Consider the following 20237-nt stretch of genomic DNA (forward strand, 5'->3'; position numbering starts at 1 on the left):
TTTAAGGTATCATCAGATTCATTCTTTTTCCTTTTCTCCTTTTTATTTATTTTTTGTTGTCATCCTTTCTTTTCTATCCACACCACCACCACCACCAAACAAGTCTAGGTCCTCATCTCTTTATGAGGGGCACGGGCCTAACTGGTCTACCTACTTCAAACCTGTCCCACTGCCCAACTCCAAAGATCACTACTATATAAATCAAGCTTAAATTAGCGTTTTGTACGTGTCTCTTCCCATTTTCCTACCTTCACTCATACCAAACACTCTCAGTGACTCCTACTGCCTTCGAAGTTGAGTTTGAATTGCTTGGCCTGATGTTCAAATTCTTTCATATCTGTGCCCAATTTATTACCATTTTTCTCCTGCATGAAACTTCGACTCCAGTCAAATCTACTGTCTCTTAATATCCTAGGTGCACTCCAACTCCTGCCTCTGCTCGTTCCTGGGTTCCTGGGGTCAACTCAAGATCTTTCTCCTCCATAAAAATGTCTCTGAAGGTCCAAATCGGAAACTGACCTTTCCGGTCTTTAGGCTCATTTGGTATTTAGTGTATCTGGAAAGTAAGTATTATATGTAGATATACCATCTCCTCAACTAGAATAACCTACTTACAGTTGGGAACAATACATTTTCCCTTTTTTATATCCTGTTTCTTCAATGCCTCCATACCAGGGGTGCTCAGTAAACAGGCGCTTAGAACTGACCTTGTCCACATGTAGGTAAAACTACTGAACTCTCCTCAGAGCCTAAGATAGAGCTTGAAAGGCACGACCCTTAGCAGAGGAGGGGAGCTCTCTCTCCAAGTGTCCGTGGGTCACTAGTGGCACATGGCTTCTTCCAAGCCCTTGGAGCGATATCAGAAGATCAGTGTTCTCCCCTGCGTCTTCCCCTGCTCTCCGTACTGTCTGATGTTACAGCTGGAGACACCGTTCCACTCGTTAGTCTCACTCAGTCTCAAAGTCAAGTGTTAGCTTTGAACACAGACTAGACCTCTGCTATGTGGACACTATCACCAGCACACTTAACAGCAAGAACCATACAGGGAGACAGATACACAGAAAATCCTATCGAGCCCCTTCAGTACGATGGCAGAGTTAATAAAGGGATGAAAAGGCAGATTTCTAAGGTTTATAGGCATAGCAAAGGGATCAAGAAGGGAACAGTCTTAAGCGATTTTAGTTACCATGTTGCTTTTCAGTATTCTTGTTGTGTAATCATACCTTGGTCTCAAGCCTGATTGGAAAGTGCATTAAGAAAGCTCATTCCATATTTGTCTAATACAATGAGCTGATTTGCAACCGTATCTGGGAAGACAGAGTTCCTTTTATTTCATACCAAAGCACTACAGCTCATGGGGAGGACATCCAGAAAGTTGTCAACAGGGTCTTCCATGATTATGAAAGACGTGAAAATACACACATCATCTCCTATTTCATGGATTTTGGCAGCTCCACATCAGAAATGTTGTGGAATGATCTGGCTAAGTCTTGAAAGCAGGAATGAGAAACCTGATTCAGAATGGAATGAAGGTGATAATCTCTGCTAGGAAGGAGGAAATTGCTAGATTAAACAAAGATGATTAAGCCTGATAAATCATAAAAACATAAACAAAATAAAAATAAGTTTAGTAGTAGTAAATAAAAGAAAAAGCTATGTTAAAATAGAGACAGTAATAATTTCCTAGGCAAGGAAGAATTAATTCTTAGAGGTAGACCAAGAAAGAGCTTGTAAGGTTCCTGACTGTCCTCCTAATATTAAAATAAAATTGGAGACGAACTATGCTTACACTGAATAAAAATTATAATAATATATTGTATTGTTTAGTATATAGACTAATGCAAGCTATAGGGAGGGAGAATTTTGTTAAACAGATACAAAATTAAAAATAACAGAAAACAAACATTTGAAAACTCTATGTTCCCCATTTTTATTCCCAGGAAAAGTATTTTCTATTAGTGAGTGTGGATTTCTTTCTCTCCTTTTTGGGTTATAATCCTAGAGCTCTAATATATCTTAACACAGACTCATAAAAGTAGGCGGGAACATGGAAGCCATTTCACATATTCCCATGACCTCCCAGCATGAGCACACTGAGATCAGGCTAAAGAGGGGACAAGTATTTCTTTATATTGGTAAATAAGTACAAAAGGAGACTCCAAAGCTTCCTCTAAAACCCTTCTCAATCCACCAAAAATGGTGGATTTTTAGCCAATACTTCAGTTTTTACGCACGGCAATTCTCACAATATGTAGACGAGATTTGAGTATAAGGTAATGAGCTATGGGCTGCCCGTGACAGTAAACTTTCTCACCTTATGATCACATAGCCTATTTAGTCTTATATCTAAAAATACGGGTTTAAAAAATTAAAATATGGATTTTGTTTTAAAATCTAGTCTCCTATGTTTGCTGGTTTTTAAACAACAAAATATTCCATTTCCCAACATGGTGTATGCCACATTTAAATAGTTATACCTGGTCTGAAGCAGAGCTGGTGGGTGAAGGATTAAATATTGTCTATTTCTCTAGATTCCATCTTCCTTGTGAGAGTTTCATCCTGGCATTTAGATTAAGTTCCTCACTTTGCATAAGAACAAAATCTTCCTCAGGAAAAATGTACTCTCCTTATCTATCTCATACACCAAAAAAGATTTTCTACCTTTATTCAACTTTCCATGTATCTACAGAGTCGCCTAGATTTTAAAATAAGTTATTCCACACATTGAAAAATGTAGAAAAACAGATTTTAAGAAGGCAAGCTTTCTACTCTAAGCGTTCTTTTTTTTTAAAAAAATAAATTACACTCTCTAATTATGTGATAGTGTATTTTGATTCTGAAAATTAAAGTTACTTTAGAGGTAGGTAGGGCTGTAAAATGTGCATGCTTGCCTGATGATTTTCAAACCAGAAATTAACCAAAAGGCTCTAAGAAATTAAAATGTCAACTTGAAGCCCATCCTAAGAATTGCTTTTATTATACAGAATATCAGTGCAATAGAATGGAAGTGGTTTTGCAGCCTTTCAGGTTGAGGGTCAAAATGATCATTTCTCATTTAGTCTCACACTTTAATTTCTTGTAGGAAGCATGATGGATGTACTTGGTCGCCTACATGTTAACATTTGTTAATTCATGTTCCTACCCTCATATAATCAATTTTTTACAAATTGAGCAAAGGCAACAACAATTCCATCAGGAAAACATATGCCATAAATCTTAACATTCACCACATTGTGCTTTACTTTATAATGAAGCGGTTAACCTTGGTCAAATAAAAATTGTGAGAAGCCAATAAAACCTTCAAATCTTCTCTTATAACAATTATTTTTCCATATAACTAAAGACTTGATTTAAAAAATTATAAAATCTCAGGTATATTAAAGGCCAGTTGAAGTGCAATCAGTAACTGAAGCCTGTGAATGCATGGCTTGGCCCATGAAATGTTAAAAGTTAGGAAATATTTATGAATAGGAAAATATTGATATATATTTAAAACTATGCTTCCGTGAGGCTCTTCTGCAATGATGCCTTGATTTCATTAACCCAGAAAAAGTAATTTTCTTTTTTATGAGGCCATGAAGGGAGTTAAATATTTCCCGCAATGAGAAGTTGGCAGAATATTCGCTCTGAAGCAGTCCCTAAGGGAAACATGGGATGTTTGCTTGGACTGTGCGTGCAAGATAAAGTCAACACGAAACACGAGCGCAGGCCGTGCACATACCTTGTCCTTGGGTTACTCCGTAAAATTCAGCCGCTATCCGGGCCGCCTCCTTGCGGTTGCCTTTCACTATGTAGAAGTGACTGAGGATGGCGAGGCTGATTTTCACAAAGAGCTTGAAACAGAACAGCGAGAGGATGGTGAAGTAGACGTTAGAGAGCTGCTGAGCAAAGGGCCGGCTTTCTTCGACCACCGACATCGCTGCACCAGCCCGGCTGCTGCCGCCCTTGGTCAGATCCAAGTCCCGAATGTGCCTGGCTCCGGTCCGGGATGCTCCTGGACAGCTGGTCCTGAGGAAGGAAAATAGCAGCTGGTAACGATGCCTCCAGCTCAAAATATTTATACCGTCCATAAAAGTGCTTCGCACACGGCTATTGGTCTGACACTCTTCCGCGGGGGCAATGGCGACACGTGCCGCTTCCCGACACTCCTGACTTTCCGTGCTGGCTACAAAATGACATCCCGCCCCCCTGCCCTGAAATTCAGAATCAGGTACTGAAATTTATATACAGATTGTTGTTTCCCTTTGCGGGGGGGGGGGGGGGGGGTCAGTGTCAGCGGCACTCTGAAGGCTTTGCGTAAAAGGGGTTCCTGGTGTTAATGTAAGTGCTCTTCATAATATCAAGGAAAAATTACGCCCATCAATTCAAACCTTGAAAATGGTCGTATTTGTAGGCCATGAGCTAAATTACCAAATAGTCCAAGACTTGATGGTTTAATGATCACTCATCAAATTCGCCAAATTGCGGCTTCCACCGTTGTCAGGAAAAATAAAATGTGTAAGTGGATAGACTGGAAAGTCACAGGCTCATAACCTTAGAGTGTTTATTCATCCACTGAACACTTTTTTAAGCACCTGCTATATGTCAGGTATTTTGCTGGATGCTGGCAGACCAATCCCTGCCACAAGGATCTCAGAGTCTAGAGGAGGAAACAACCATAAAATAAATACAAGTGAGGACAGGGTAGCACAAAGAGGAAGGGCCTAATCCTGGTAGCGAAGAGTCCAGAAAGGCTTCCTGGAGGACATATAATATCCAGAGAATTTCAAGTAAATGTAAGTATTTCATCTTGACTCTCCCAAACCAAGCAAAACAATATATTTTTTAGCCCCATAATCTTTGTTAAACCCGATCTGATGTAGTTTAGAAATGAGGTGCAACTGTTTATAAGGGCATCCTTAGGCAAGCTATCTGTTTAGAAGAGAAATCGAGTAAGTTATTTAAGAACAATAATGTAGAGTGACAGACAGTATTTTGGCATTTAAGCCAACAAGAATACGCCAAGATACAAAATGACATATTATACAGGGGGCTTGTTTATACATTTACATGACCAGGCTTGGGGCCTGTTAATTGTCGTACTGCTTCCCGATTCTTCCGAGAAGTTCCGGAATCACAAATAATAACAAAAACATAAGAAAACAGAAGTGGCTTTTCTGGGAATAAAGGAGCATATCAGTGATTGGTCATAGTGGTCAGTGCTGCATGCTTTTCATGCCGTGTTTCTTGCACTGATTTATATGAAACATCCCTAAGACAAAGGAGGTATTGCTGTAAAGTAAACGTGTCAGATAAAGCAGGCTTCTTCTTTCCCCAGTGACTGCGTGGTTCCCAGAAAAATAAATTAGATAAAATAAAATATTAGAAAGCAGTCACTGCCCTCTTTCTGGAAATGCCCCTTGGTCTTGTTCTCTCAGGCAGAGAACTAGACTAAGCAGCTATCCACTGGCTCCAGTGTGCCATTTCACATGTGCTTTGGGAAGCAATGAAAATGAACTGCAGGGCTTCCATGGTGGCGCAGTGGTTGGGAGTCCGCCTGCCGATGCAGGGGACACGGGTTCGTGCCCCGGTCCGGGAGGATCCCGCATGCCGTGGAGCGGCTGGGCCCGTGAGCCATGGCTGCTGAGCCTGTGCGTCCGGAGCCTGTGCTCCATGGCCAGAGGGGCCACAACAGTGGGAGGCCCGCGTACCACACACACACACACACACACAAAATGCACTGCAGAGTATAGAAGACGAAGTAACTAAATGTGAGATTGTGTTAGTTAAGTGACTGGAGGAGATGACCCTCCAGTTAGTCTTTCCCCAGGCGTGGCGATGCATGAGTACGCACCAGAGAGGCATGCCCCGTGGACAGCTGGACCATCACAATACTCTGAGTCACTGCACCCACATCCAGTTCAGTGCTTTAGAATCAGAAATAAAACCCACCTAAGTCATGCCTCAGTATCTTCTAAGGTTTCACTCTTTCCTCTCTACCAGTAAGAGCTATTATAATTATCTCCACATCAGCTCATCAGGGGACTGGATTCTTTTGGGTTGAGGAACACTTTTATTTCAATAAGGCTGCTATCATTGGAGCAGTAAGTTTAACTCCTTATACTTTTACTAGTAGAAAAATACTGCTCTCCAGTATTTAGGATTTTAGGTCAAGATGTCACGCTTTATGTTAATGAGTTCCTTGATTTCCCACCTCTATTTCTTTCGTTAGCACAAACTCTCCCTTGGCAACTTTTACCATCTCTAGCTCTAGTATCACTAAATAAAAATTAAGGCTAAATAAAATAACTCATAGTAAGTGAACTCATCAAATATAAACTAGATGCTGTATTTTTCACATTATAGACCCTTCCACGCAACATCATATTTTATTAATATTTAAAAGACACATGAAAAATATTGTGCACCTATTTTCCTGGCATTTGTGTTTTCTTAAAAAATAAAATATTGATTAGTAATTTAAGGGATTTATTGAGATAAATACTTTTATCATTTACCATGTTGAGAGGATGTGGTAGAGTGATTTGGTGATTAGCCAGTATATCCCAACTGATCTTGTTAGTATTGATCAATCAAACCAAAGTTGAGCTCAACAGTTTTGTTACTAGAATGGGCGATGTGAGAGGAGATAAAAACACAGGAAGGAATCATTTTTTTATATAAATTTATTTATTTTTGGCTGCATTGGGTCTTTGTTGCTGCACGTGGGCTTTCTCTCGTTGCAGCGAGCGGGGGCTACTCTTCGTTGCAGTGTGCAGGCTTCTCATTACGGTGGCTTCTCTTGTTGCAGAGCATGGGCTCTAGGCGCGCCGGCTTCAGTAGTTGCAGTGTGTGGGCTCAGCAGTTGTGGCTCGCGGGCTCTAGAGCTCAGGCCCAGTAGTTGCGGTGGACGGGCTCCGTTGCTCCGCGGCATGTGGGATCTTCCAGGACCAGGGCTTAACCGGTGTCCCCTACATTGGCAGGTGGATTCTCAACCACTGCGCCACCAGGGAAACTCAGAAATCATTTATTGAGAGTTCACTATAAGCCACATGTTTTACATAAATCTTCTCATTTACTATCTTATTCTATCCTGGAGGGGTATTATTGTCATTTACATTTTAAAGATGAAGAAAGTGTAATTCAGGGAGTTAGTGACCTATAAGAGTATTTGAACACAGTTATGACTCTAAAATACGTGCTCAAGTTACTGCCCATATTTTCTATTTTTAAGCACTTACCGTCTGAACGAGCAAGTACGATTTGTACATACAGAGTGAGACAGAGTCACAGAGACTTACACACACAGTGGAGAGGTCGGTCTAAGACTGCATTTAATCAGGTACCTAAATTAGCACCTAAATGAGTGGGGCAGCTATTCATGCTCTGATGATTACATGAGATGGAATCTTGTGTGTGCTTGACACCTGGGAACCAAGGAAAAGGGGAATGTTTGGTGACTGGGCTAATACTTCTCGATTATTCAAGGTTAAGAGTCGGTGAGCAGCTCCCATTAAAACAGCAGAGAGGAAGCCGATAGAAGGGCCAAAGAACAGGGCAGTCGAGAGTTAGTTCATTGAAAACAACGCTGAATGTTCAAAAGAGGGTCAAATCACTGAGTAAAAACAAAAAGAATGAGGATCATGGAAAGGACAGGAGGCGTTCGCTGGTGACCTTCAACTCAGTATCTCAACAGGATAATGGAATGGGAATTAGGACTCCGGTGATCAGGGGTGATCCTCAGAGCAACGTCCAGAGAAAAAGGGCCCCTGGGGTTCCTCCTTTTGTCACCTTTCTGGGTATTGTCTCTGCTCCTCCCCACAGTACAGCTGTCAGAGGACAGTTCCTCTGTAAGGCGCCCCCTGCGTCCCCTAATCTTTTGCCTTTCCAGGTTCTTGATCAGCTTCCTTTAGCATCCCAGGTACTATGTGAATTGGCATTGTGTCTGTGTGTGTGTGGGCGCGCGCACGCGCTTCAGAGACTTAATTTCATGTCATTCAGATGCTGAATGTCATAATGACTTTCAAATGTGGCCAGATTAGTCTTCCAATTCTCATAGAAGAGAGAATTTCATTTCCAGAGATTATGGCGCTAAATTGTTTTGACCTAACTGCAGTTTTGACCCAAGCTGTTATACTAAAAATGTCAAGGGGACATCACAAAAATTGCCTGTTTCTAGTGCTTTCCAGTTGATAGATCTTAGCATAAAGATTTTTTTTTAAGATGTTTATGTAGAGGAAATAGAGTGACCCCATTGAAATAACCATTTCCTTTAAAGAAAAATGTGATCCCATATTCTCTGGTAGAAATCTAAAGGCTCTAAGTGACTTTTTATTGCTAATTTCCAAAAAATAAAATGACAGGGCTACATTTCAAATAGCAAAGTTGCTAATGTTCAGTACAATGGCAGTCATCTTCCCTGCTCCGGAACAGGGATTCGGAGGAGGGTTTGTGCACGGTGAAGACAAACTGAGAAAAGTCATTTGCTCATAAATCTGAAATTCAGTGGTGGCCGGGCTGATAAAATGAAAGAGAAAAAATTATGCAAGTTGCTATTGGTGGGATAATAGCTCACTGCTGTGCTTAAGACACCATTAAAAACATAGCTCTTGTTTTTTAATTTTATGAAATCTCACGAGGAAAAAAATAAAGGTCTGAGATGGTTAAAATACACGGGAGCTTTACATGTTTGTATACATGGGAATCTGAAGAAAAACAGAAATGTTTACACTTGAAGTTGAAATCCTTAAAGGGAATTAATAACTGAATTTAGCCTTATCTCCATTCTGTAGCTTCTGTTTAATTAGTTTATCTACACTTACCCAAAAGCTGTAATCATGGAAATAGATACTTCACAAAGCACGTTGTCAAAACTCCTGGCGTGGACTTAGGCACTGTGATGTAATGCCTCTGTCCTAAAAAAATAACGTACTCACAGCAGAACTATAGATACTGATGCCCTGGGTTCCTATTAGATATCTCTGATTATTGATGAAGGATAAACACTCATAAAGATTATAATCATCATATTAATTATTTATGTTGTTAGTTGGGGGAAGTTGGGATGAGAGGTGTTCTATTCTGTTTGACTGTACTTTTGGGGGGTAAGTTCTTGCTTCTGGCCTCTAGCCATACTTCCAGTATAATGGAACAAAAGAGTAATTCCTGCTAGAATTAGAAGAATCCATAAGAAGAATAAAATACTATCCACTAAGTTGTGATTGACTTAGATTTCATCCAGGCTCTCTGGGGAAAAATCGTAGGCTTTCTCCAAAACTCAGAACAGCCTCTATCCTAAAAATTGAGTCACGTTAAATCGACCTATGTGGTCAGCCCTGAGTAGAGGTTCCTTTAGGTTAAAAAGATTCTAGTCATATATGGGGTCCAGAAAAACTTGGCTGACAGCTGGCAGCTCTACATAGTTGAGGGTTTAAAAACTATATTCTAATTTTAAATTAATATATACTTATTAACACCTACTACATGCCAAGCACTCATTGTTCTAGATATTTCATCTGTTGTAATGGAGGTTTTTGTTTGTTGGTTGGTTTTCTGCAAACCGATCTTTTGTTTAGAGGATCATATCTCACCCAACCTCAGTCCATGTTCCTGACCTCCTGGCTCCAGAAAAGGACAGTTGACCAAATTAGGCCAATGAAGATATTTCTGGAACTGCTGCTAGAGTTTGGGGAAAGATGCTTTTATTCAGCAGGGAAAGTTAAGACAGCAAGATCTAACCCTAGAGATGCTAGGAGCTATGGGAAGGAAAGCATAGTCAGGATGTGGGGAGGTAGTGTCATGGCACGTTTATCTGAATACCTGGATCTAGCTGCACCTGAAGCAGCCGGATCTGATGGTAATACAGATTTGACAGTAAAATGAAATAATACATTCCTTTTAGTTGTTAATTAAACCCATGTGGATTGGGATTTCTCTCACATTTACAGGAAAAGTCCTGATATATTTATATTTTCTTGAGTCCTTATAAAGAAAATACACCATAGGCATCATTCATCCCTTCCGTACAAGGTGAGGAAGCAGAGACTTAGTGACCAAGCAATCTGCTGAGATTCTGCCTCTTCAAGTGGAAGTGCTGGGACTCATGCCTGAGCTTCTGTCACCGCAGCTCTTCTCATGTTATCACTCACAGGCTAGAGCTGCAACATTCGTATTGTCTGGGGTACTCACTGTCTTCCCACCCTATCTCGGCCTGAGCTACAGTGCACGTTTGTGCCATATTTGGGTTATAAATAGTATTTAACTGAATACTCAAGTATATCGTTGGGCTGAAGCTGACAGGCCCCGCCCAAATCGTCGATGATTAAGAATTTGTTGTAACCTTCTCATTTTAACAAACCACCTATTTTCAAGACGATTTAAAGGGAAGACTTTCACTTTATGGCATCGTTTTGAAGATCCAAAGCATGAGGCCGTGTGAACAGTGAAATGATGTTACAATGATCTTTCAAGTACAACGTGGCGATCTCATCTGCCTTTTTATAGGTATACTTTTTTTTTTTTTTTTTTTTTTTGCCGTACGCGGGCCTCTCACTGCTGTGGCCCCTCCCGTTGCGGAGCACCGGCTCTGGACGCGCAGGCTCAGCGGCCATGGCTCACGGGCCCAGCCGCTCCGCGGCATGTGGGATCTTCCCGGACCGGGGCACGAACCCGTGTCCCCTGCATTGGCAGGCAGACTCTCAACCACTGCGCCACCAGGGAAGCCCCTAGGTATACTTTTTTATAGGTATACTTTTATAGGTATACTTTTACAATTAATAGTTATCATTTCTTCAAAGAGCTAAAACATGTCAACTGCCCTGGGATGTTGCCAACTGGCTAAGAAAACTGGGATCTACAAGTGCCCCTGTCTAGGATGCTAAGATTTCAGTGTCTTTGACAGCACGTGTACTGCCTGTGTGCTCTCCTTTTAAATGTTTTTTTAATCTCCAATTGTAAGCCTTATTATGAAAGAATCTACCTCACATGTTGTCAGGTTTAAATGCAGTAATGCACAGCATTCACGGTGCATGATAGGAGCTCAGCAACTATTAGTTTTATTATAATGATTCCTATTATTTTGTTATTTAAATTAGAATCCATTGCATAATAAACACTACAATTTTGCTGTGTGTTTGTCTAATGTCCAAATTCCAACAGTACTTTACTCTCTGCCAACTACAGACATGTACTCACATAAAAGAAATCTATTGAACTCCCTCTGGTGTTAGAAAATAGGCCCAATAGAAAAGGGAACACTCTTGCACTGCTGGTGGGAATGTGAATTGGTACAGCCACTATGAAGAACAGTATGGAGGTTCCTTAAAAAAATACAAATAGAACTACCATATGACCCAGCAATCCCACTACTGGGCATATACCCTGAGAAAACCATAATTCAAAAAGAGTCATGTACCAAAATGTTCATTGCAGCTCTATTTACAATAGCCTGGAGATGGAAACAACCTAAGTGTCCATTGACAGATGAATGGATAAAGAAGATATGACACGTATATACAATGGAATATTACTCAGCCATAAAAAGAAACAAAATTGAGCTATTTGTAATGAGGTGGATGGACCTAGAGTCTGTCATACAGAGTGAAGTAAGTCAGAAAGAGAAAGACAAATACCGTATGCTAACACATATATATGGAATTTAAGAAAAAAAATGTCATGAAGAACCTAGGGGTAAGACAGGAATAAAGACACAGACCTACTAGAGAATGGACTTGAGGATATGGGGAGGGGGAAGGGTAAGCTGTGACAAAGCGAGAGAGTGGCATATATACACTACCAAACGTAAAGTAGATAGCTAGTGGGAAGCAGCCGCATAGCACAGGGAGATCAGCTCGGTGCTTTGTGACCACCTAGAGGGGTGGGATAGGGAGGGTGGGAGGGAGATGCAAGAGGGAAGAGATATGGGAACATATGTATATGTATAAGTGATTCACTTTGTTATAAAGCAGAAACTAACACACCATTGTAAAGCAATTATACTCCAATAAAGATGAAAAAAAAAAAGAAAATAGGCCCATTTCTGGAACTGGGATTCATAACCAATGTTCTATATAAAATAAATGATATATTTAATTTTTTTATTGAAGTATAGTCGATTTACAGTGTTGTGTTACTTTCTGGTGTACAGCAAAGTGATTCAGAGATATATATACTCCTTTTTCATATGCTTTTCCATTATGGTTCATTACAGAATATTGAATATAGTTCCCTGTGCTGTACAATGGGACCTTGTTCCTTATCTATCCTTATAGATACTGGTTTGCATCTGCTAACCCCAAACTCCCCATCCATCCCTCCCCGACGCTCCCTCCCCCTTGGCAAACACAAGTCTGTTCTCTATATCTGTCAGTCTGTTTTTGTTGCACAAATAAGTTCATTTGTGTCATATTTTAGGTTCCATGTATAAGTGATATCATATGGTATTTGTCTTTCCTTTCTGACTTACTTTGCTTAGTATGATAATCTCTAGGTCCATACGTGTAGCTGTAAATGGCATTATTTCCTTTTTATGGCTGAGTAATATTCCTTTGTGTGTGTGTGTGTGTGTGTGTGTGTGTGTGTGTGTGTGTGTGTATATATATATATATACACATCTTCTTAAATGATATATTTTGCTTCAAGATATGAAGGATAGCTATAACTTCCTAAGAAATTTGTTCATAACAAATATTTTGGAATATTTTATTCACTTTCCCAGGCCCAGGACAAAGATGCTCAACAGTCTTGGATACAGGGAAGAGAGCAGACACTCCAGGTCTTAGAAATAAACCTGATCTCAGATTAGAATCCATGGTTCCTCGTTTAAGAAACTAAGGTTCTGGGGCCTTCCTGGTGGTACAGGTTAAGAATCTGCCTGCCAATGCAGGGGACACCGGTTCGAGCCCTGGTCCGGGAAGATCCCACAAGCTGTGGAGCAACTACGCCCGTGTGCCACAACTACTGAGCCTGCGCTCTAGAGCCTGTGTGCCACAACTACTGAAGCTTGCGTGCCACAACTACGGAAGCCTGCGTGCCTAGAGCCCGTGCTCCGGAGCAGGAGAGGCCACCACAGTGAGAAGCCTGTGCTCCGCGACGAACAGTAGCCCCCGCTCGCCACAGCTGGAGGGGGCCTGTGCTCAGCAACAAAGACACAATGCAGCCAAAGATAAATGAATAAATAAATAGAAAGAAAGAAAGAAACCAAGGTTCTGGAACTGCAAAACCTTATCTGAAGATGTGATCATTGCAATGGTAATAAGGCAATGGTAACAGCGCAATATATTTTGTTATGTATTACAGAAACCCTAAACCAGCCCGTGAATTAAAGTTGTACAAGTAGGGGAATGCAGACAGTGGAAGCTGTATGGCCATCTGAAAGCCTGGGCATTTACCCTGAGGAGCATCTGTCAGCTGGCATCACACATGTCCCAGGATAAACTGGGTAAGGCAGCACAAAGTGCTAGGGTGAGGTCTTTCAGAGACCCAGCTCTAGCTGTGAACTCTGTGAACCTGGGCAAGTTCCTTAAACCTCTGGTCTATTTTCTTACCTATGAAATGGGATGATAGTGCTATCACAGACTTCTAAGAGTGTATGAGAATTTGGCCTGAATTTTGTTCAATTTCCTTTTAAATAAAGGCAACCCCTGAATTTGAGAGCCCCTGATCTTATCACTGTTTCTAAAATCATAACCAAGCTCACCCTCCAGTAATAAATTGCAGTTTCTGACTACTAAGTAACCACAACCTACGCCTCTGCTGAGCAGGTCGAGATAGGGCTCCCGGTTCACCACAATCTGCTGGGGCAGGTCCTGTGAGCTGGGAAACGACGCACAGCAGGCAGACAAGGTCCTTGCTCTCACACTGTTAAATCAACATCAGCTGACTCAGCCTGGACGCGGAACAAATAAAATATCCAGTTTTTTACAGTAGATTTTCTTGAGATTGTGGAACTTTTTGTGCTCTTTTATCTGATGGCCCAGAATGTAAAAGGGGCAAAAAGTCAAGAGAAGCCTCCGTTTGACCACCAACCTCAACGTTGGTTCAGTGTGTTATATTCTCGCCTCTCTTTCTCACTTGATGCAGGAGACACTCTCAACCCTCAGTTTTTCCTTACAGTCACATTGTGGCTTGATTTTTTTCAAGGTAACTGCCTCTGAGTTTGGCCTGGTCCAGCTTCCTTGGGGAGCTCCCCAAACTGGCCTTAGTCTGTAATATCACCAAAGGCAGGAGTGGGCTTTTGAAATATTTTGCAGAAACAAACAAAGATGAATATGTATGACGCTGAGGTCCACGAAACCAAGATAAGATTACTCCTGTGGATGGGTGGGGAAGGCAGACTCCACCAGACGACTGAGGGTCCTGGCAAGACCGGGCTGCCCTTCACCCCTTCACGTATTTGTCACGGGGATTTGGCAACTCATATGTGGAGAAAGCGAAAGATCAGTGTCTGAGTAAGTGAGGGAACATCAGTGAGGAGCTAATTGGGGTCAAATAGGTTTTTAAAGTGTATCTTTCCTCTCTCTCTGAGTTGGGATAAGTCCCTTCCGTTTCACAATCTGGCTGTTCAAACAAGCACATTTAATATTGACCCACTTTCTTTTGGACAATGGTTTCTCGTAAAGAACATCTGCAGCATATTTAACGGGCCTAGTTATTCTTGGGTTATCTGAGGGTATGTTGTAGGTATTGCCTGCTCATATATGAACACTTCCGGAGAGGCAGCAACGCCTCTGGGGGCCGTTGAATCCTGACCCTCTGAATTGCCATTTCTGGGACTGCCAGTAAGTCAGTTAAGCTTTCTGTGCCTCTGTGTTTTCATTCATAGAATGCGAATAGTAATAATAACGACATCAACTGGTTGTCAGGACTATTAAATAAGTTACTATTTAACAGTATTTGGAACAATGTCTAACACATACTAAGTGCTTTACAAGAATCTGTTGAATAAATAAATTTAAAAATAACAAAAACTATGGCAACTGAAACAACGGATGAAGATGAGGTTGGAAGATTAGCTTGGTGTGTAACTTGGTGTAAGAATCTCCAGTAACAGAGATGCCCTAAATATAAATATGAATGCCCTTTCATTTTCCATGAGAAAAGATGAATCCTAAAAAAATGTTCCTAATGGATACATTCATATGAATCAAAACTGGAAATAGTCCAAATGTCCGTCAATAGGAAATGGATAACCAAATTGTGGTACATGTATAAAATATAATACAGTTGAACAAGAAACCGATTAAGCTACTGATGTGTGCAAAACATAGAAGAGTCTCAAAAACTTATGTTGAGCAAAAGAGTACAAATTATATGATTTCTTTTATATGAAGTTCAAGATCTACAATTTAAATATATGGTGATATGGATTAAAAGCATGATTTCTGGGGTTGGAGTTGAGGATTGACTGGAAAGGGAATGAGGTATCTTTCCAGGAAGATGAGAGTATTATCTATCTTTATTTGGGTGCTGGTAACATGGAATAGATATTTTAAAAAAATCTTCTCAAGTGTATATTTCAGATCTGTGCATTTTACTCTAAGTGAATTACATGCAATAAAATAAAAATTGACAAAATAAATAAATGCTGGCTTCTGGTAATTGCAGGCTAGTTAATTCAGAGCAGACCTCCCAGTGGAGACAACAAACATTTCTGGATGAAATATTAAGACCCTGTTCCTAGTGATATCAACAAACTCTGAAGAAAGTGAGAAGTAATTGGACCAAGAATTTAGGACAAGAGGAAAATCCAGAGAGGAGAGCAAGGGGTTTGGGGCCACATTTGCCCTAGGAACAGGAAGAGATGGCAGAGAGGTTAACCAATCCTCCTAACAGTCTCTGGAGGAAAGGACAAACAAAAGTTGAAGTACAAGGGCTGCCCAAATCGAGGACCATGGTACAGGGCTCACACTTAGAGCTGATATCCAAAAGCCGTAAAATATAGAAGAATGAACCAGAAGTAAGCCAGCTGCTTTCAAGGACTACAACCTACATGGTCTAGAAAATTTCTACCCTGCAGATTGGATTAAGGTGACTCAAGATTGCTGGTACTCATAGGCACCTGTCAGAAAGAAACAACAAAAAGCATGCTCTCTGGAAGAAGACAGTATCACAGGCCTTAAATTATTTCTATACATCTTTTTAAAAACATATCTAGCACTCACTGAAAAATAAGGAAACACACAAAAAGGTGTATCGATATGAATCAGAACCAGCACAAAGAACAGCAGAAAGAGACCCATAAATATTGGGGATAGTGAAGTTTCCAGAAATCTAACATGTTTCAAGTATTTTACTAAGCTTATAGAGACAGATGCCAAACAACATCTCAGCAGGAATGGGGTCTTTAATTTTTTTTTTTTTTTTTTTTTTGTGGTACGCGGGCCTGTCACTGTTGGGGCCTCTCCCGTTGCGGAGCACAGGCTCCGGACGCGCAGGCTCAGCGGCCATGGCTCACGGGCCCAGCCGCTCCGCGGCACGTGGGATCTTACCGGACCGGGGCACGAACCCGTGTCCCCTGCATCGGCAGGCGGACTCTCAACCACTGTGCCACCAGGGAAGCCCGGGGGCATCTCAATTTTAATTCTAAAACGTTTCTAGTGTTTTGCGGGAGCACAGCAATCAGCTGTCCTACCTTCTGAAAGCAGCAGATACCTTCTGTCTTCTAGTACCTAAAAGGTCTCTTTCCAGAAAGACCTGTTTCTCTATAATGAATGCTCATTCCGGCTCATGTCGCACTATCATCGCTGAGGTCGCACACTCTGCAAATGTTTGCCGGGTGTACCTCGGGGGCAAGCTGTAGTGACCTGTACCCCGAGACTGCACCTGTGCTGATGTCCTTGTGCCTTTGTTTCAGAAAGACGCTGACCGGGCGCTGTTTGCTCAGAGCCTCCCCTACTTGCAGTTCTACCTTTATCAGGAGAAGCCCCTCACCCGTGGGCAGAATAGAGAGGTCATAGCTGCACACCCCCAGCGGGGGCCACATCCACATGGCCAGAGTAACTTAGGTCGGAGCAGTGAGAAGCTGAGTGCACCACTGTGGGCGGCTGACCAGTCTAAGAAGAGCTCCTGCAGGCCACCCAGCATGGCTGCTTTAAGTCTTTTGTGGACCCTAAGCACTATGCCTCCAGGGACCACTGCTCTGAAATTTAAAAAAATTATTACAAATTTATCAAAAATTATGCTTTATGACTGCTTTGGTATAAAGACAAATCCAAACTGGATTATATCTCTTTCTTTTCTTCAGATTTTAAGAGAAATGAAAACACTTTCAGGGGCCCCTGAAAGTATCGTGGCTTTAGGCGCCATGCTTACTGTGTCTACAGGGTGAGCTGTCCCTGACATCAGGCCAACATGCCCTGCCCCACAGGAAGTCCAAGCCCCAAGCCCAGGCTCTGACAACTCCGTGTTGGGTTTTGTTCCTTATCACTTATTTCTCAGGGATCCCGGCCAATGTAACAAAATGACGAAGGCTTGAGGGCGTCCAGTAAATAACACCTTTTATCCCTCCCCAAGGAACAAGACAAATAGTTAGGAAGATGGGGGGCAATGTATCACCTTTATTACCAAGGGAGGCTAGGTTGAAAGATACCATCCATTTGCTCTAGGAATTAGGAACATTTATCCACCCAACTGCTGGCAATCCTGGATGGAATTAGACCGCTCTGCAAGGCAGGGAACAGTGTGCCCCTGACGGGGCAGCAGAGATGCCTCCTCCTGGTAAGAAGCTAGCTCCCAAGAGGTAGAACATGGAATGCTGGGGAGCATGCCCAGATTTTTCTCCCTACACTTAGCAATCGGAATAGTCTCTCAGTGCAGGGGAGGGAAAGGGGGGAGAGAGATCACCTGAGTGTCTATACCTAGGAAAAGGCATAAGGAGTTCAGAAGAAGTATTCCCCTCCAAAGAGTCCCTGTTAAACTTTAAGCATGTTTAGAATCTCTCAAAGGATTGGAAGAATAGGAGAGGAATTACACTCAAAGTTATTTTGACTTTTTAAGCGTAATCCGCAGGCAGAAGAACGAGGGAATGAAGGTAAAGGTCTATGTCACTCACTCAATAAATCAATAATATTTAGTTAAATGGTTACGCCTAAGTCCTTTGAAATAAAGGCCGTTCAAAATAACTGAAGCATTTTTTTTTCAATACACGTAATAGAGGAACAGGCGTTGAATCTTGGAGTTTAACAAACAATCGCAATATTCATAAAAACTAGGAAAGTGATGCCTTGCACTTGAGTCTCTGTTGCTAGGTTGAGTAGCATTAAAAGTAAACAAACAAACAAGGCAGAGAGAAGAAAAGTCTTTGATAAAATTACCCTTTTATGATTATAGAAAGATCCTGGTCTAACACCATCAAATCTCTGTGATATTCATTGTTCAATAAAAATATATTCACTGAGGGCCTCTACACGTTAACTGGGCAGATGGTGGTAAACAAGACAGTCTCTGTCCGTATGGAGCCTGCATTCTTCTCTTAAAACAAAACAGGTTCCTGGGCTTGAATATTAAAGCGAAATTACACCCTGATCCATAGGTTTCCCAAGGACAAAAAAAACCAATAAATATTATTTGAAGGAAGTTGGGAAGATAAAAAGTAGCCTTTGAATTCTTGGGACGACTGTGACTGGTAAAAATGATACTTGTTGGTCAGTTATGAGTCATAAATATAATTATCAATTGCTGATCCATTTTTCTCTTTCACTTCTGCATGTAGATATAAAAATACATCATCATAAATCACTAGCGCAGAATTACCATCATTAGGTCACAGTCAACAGGGGGCAGCTTTATTCAACAGCAGTTTAATTGGAATAAATAGCCTACAATATCCCCTTTTAGAAACTTTTTAATACATGGAGTCTTGAGGCTTTTTGCTTCCAGTTTTATCTCACGATAATCCACTTTATCAATTATGTCCGGCCAGGTCAAAATGCATTCAAGCCTTAGTGGAGTGTAGCTTTGTTTCATCAATAAACTCCTGGCAAAGTTTCCTAATCAGATTTATGTTTTACGCCTTGTATAATTGTGTGAGGTGACCTTGTAAGGCAATTATCATTGAAATTTTCTTCAGCCAGGTATGCTTTCCAGTAACCACACACCTATATCTCAAGCTCTGCTTTTAACCCATTTCTTTCTTCTTTCTCAATCTTGTACCTGAATAACTCATTAGTTGGGAAAGCTCAATCATTAATTTGCTTAGTGCTTATAATTAATGGCAACAATATTGTGCTTTTCTAGTAAGTTACTGTAATAATTATTATATGTTCAATAATCACTTTAAAGTTGCTTTGATACATTATTAGTGCTAATCACCGCTACAATGTCCCTGAAATACATACAACTCTCAGTACACATGTGAACACACACGTTTTCTCACACACACACACACACACACACACATACACAGTTGGTTGATAACTTGGAAAATATACTTGCCACAAATTCCTTAAACTCAACGCATCTAAAGAAATAATGCCACAAATTATATTTTCTGGCAATCCAAACAATAAAAATATTTGTTACAGATTTGAGATAAAATTAGGAATTCTTGGAGTAACTTTGTAAATGGATTGCTAAAGCAGGTTTTATTTTTCCTCGGTCGGAGTGATTCTCAAATACTAATGGGTTTTCTTAAGTTCTTTATTTCCATGGGGGTTTTGGTGTCGGCGCTGGGTAATGCTTGTGCCTCACAATGGCTTCTCGTGAATACTGTCATGTGATGTGCCCAGACTTGCCATACATATTAAGACCTGACCAGAAATAAAAATACGGTTTCATCATTGAAGTCAAAACTGTGTTAACTGCTATGAACAGATGAGATTCCACAGACAGAGGCCTCTGGCCAATGTCTGCAAGACAAGGGCTGATTTGGAATCCACGCGGCCTCTGGACCGGGGCAGGACCACATGACTCGCTCTGACAGGCGACGTGGGAGTGGATACGTGTCACTTCCAGGACGAGGTGCCCAGTCGGCCATTTGCCCTCCTTCTCGCCTCAGCAAATACGAAGCCAGGAGACCAGGCCTCACTTGGCCTGGGAACCTGAGTGAGTACAGCATGTGTCCCCAGCAGGACACAGAGAGGGTGCAGGAGGCCCTCTGGGCTTTGGGTCACCGAGATTAACATGTTACTGCAGCACGATGGAGCCCGTCTGACTGATCGTCTCAGCTAGGCAATCGCGAAGCTTCCACAGCAGAAAACATGGGCTGAGGATTTATATCCATCCATTCAGTAAAACGTATCGAATGCCTACTATGTGCCAAC

The 20237-nt window shown here is 41.4% G+C and overlaps 1 protein-coding gene across 1 annotated transcript in view; it reads right to left on the minus strand.

Moving 5' to 3' along the window:
• Window positions 1-20237, minus strand: part of ASB5 (ankyrin repeat and SOCS box containing 5) — an 83768-nt gene that overhangs the window by 47360 nt on the left and 16171 nt on the right. The window contains exon 2 of the mRNA XM_060001348.1: window positions 3722-4008. Within this exon, the coding sequence (XP_059857331.1) occupies window positions 3722-3917 (196 nt within the window). The 5' untranslated portion in view covers window positions 3918-4008. The remainder of the gene's footprint in view (window positions 1-3721; window positions 4009-20237) is intronic.

This window comes from Delphinus delphis, chromosome 21, assembly GCF_949987515.2.
Source record: "Delphinus delphis chromosome 21, mDelDel1.2, whole genome shotgun sequence".
Taxonomy (NCBI): Eukaryota; Metazoa; Chordata; class Mammalia; order Artiodactyla; family Delphinidae; genus Delphinus; species Delphinus delphis.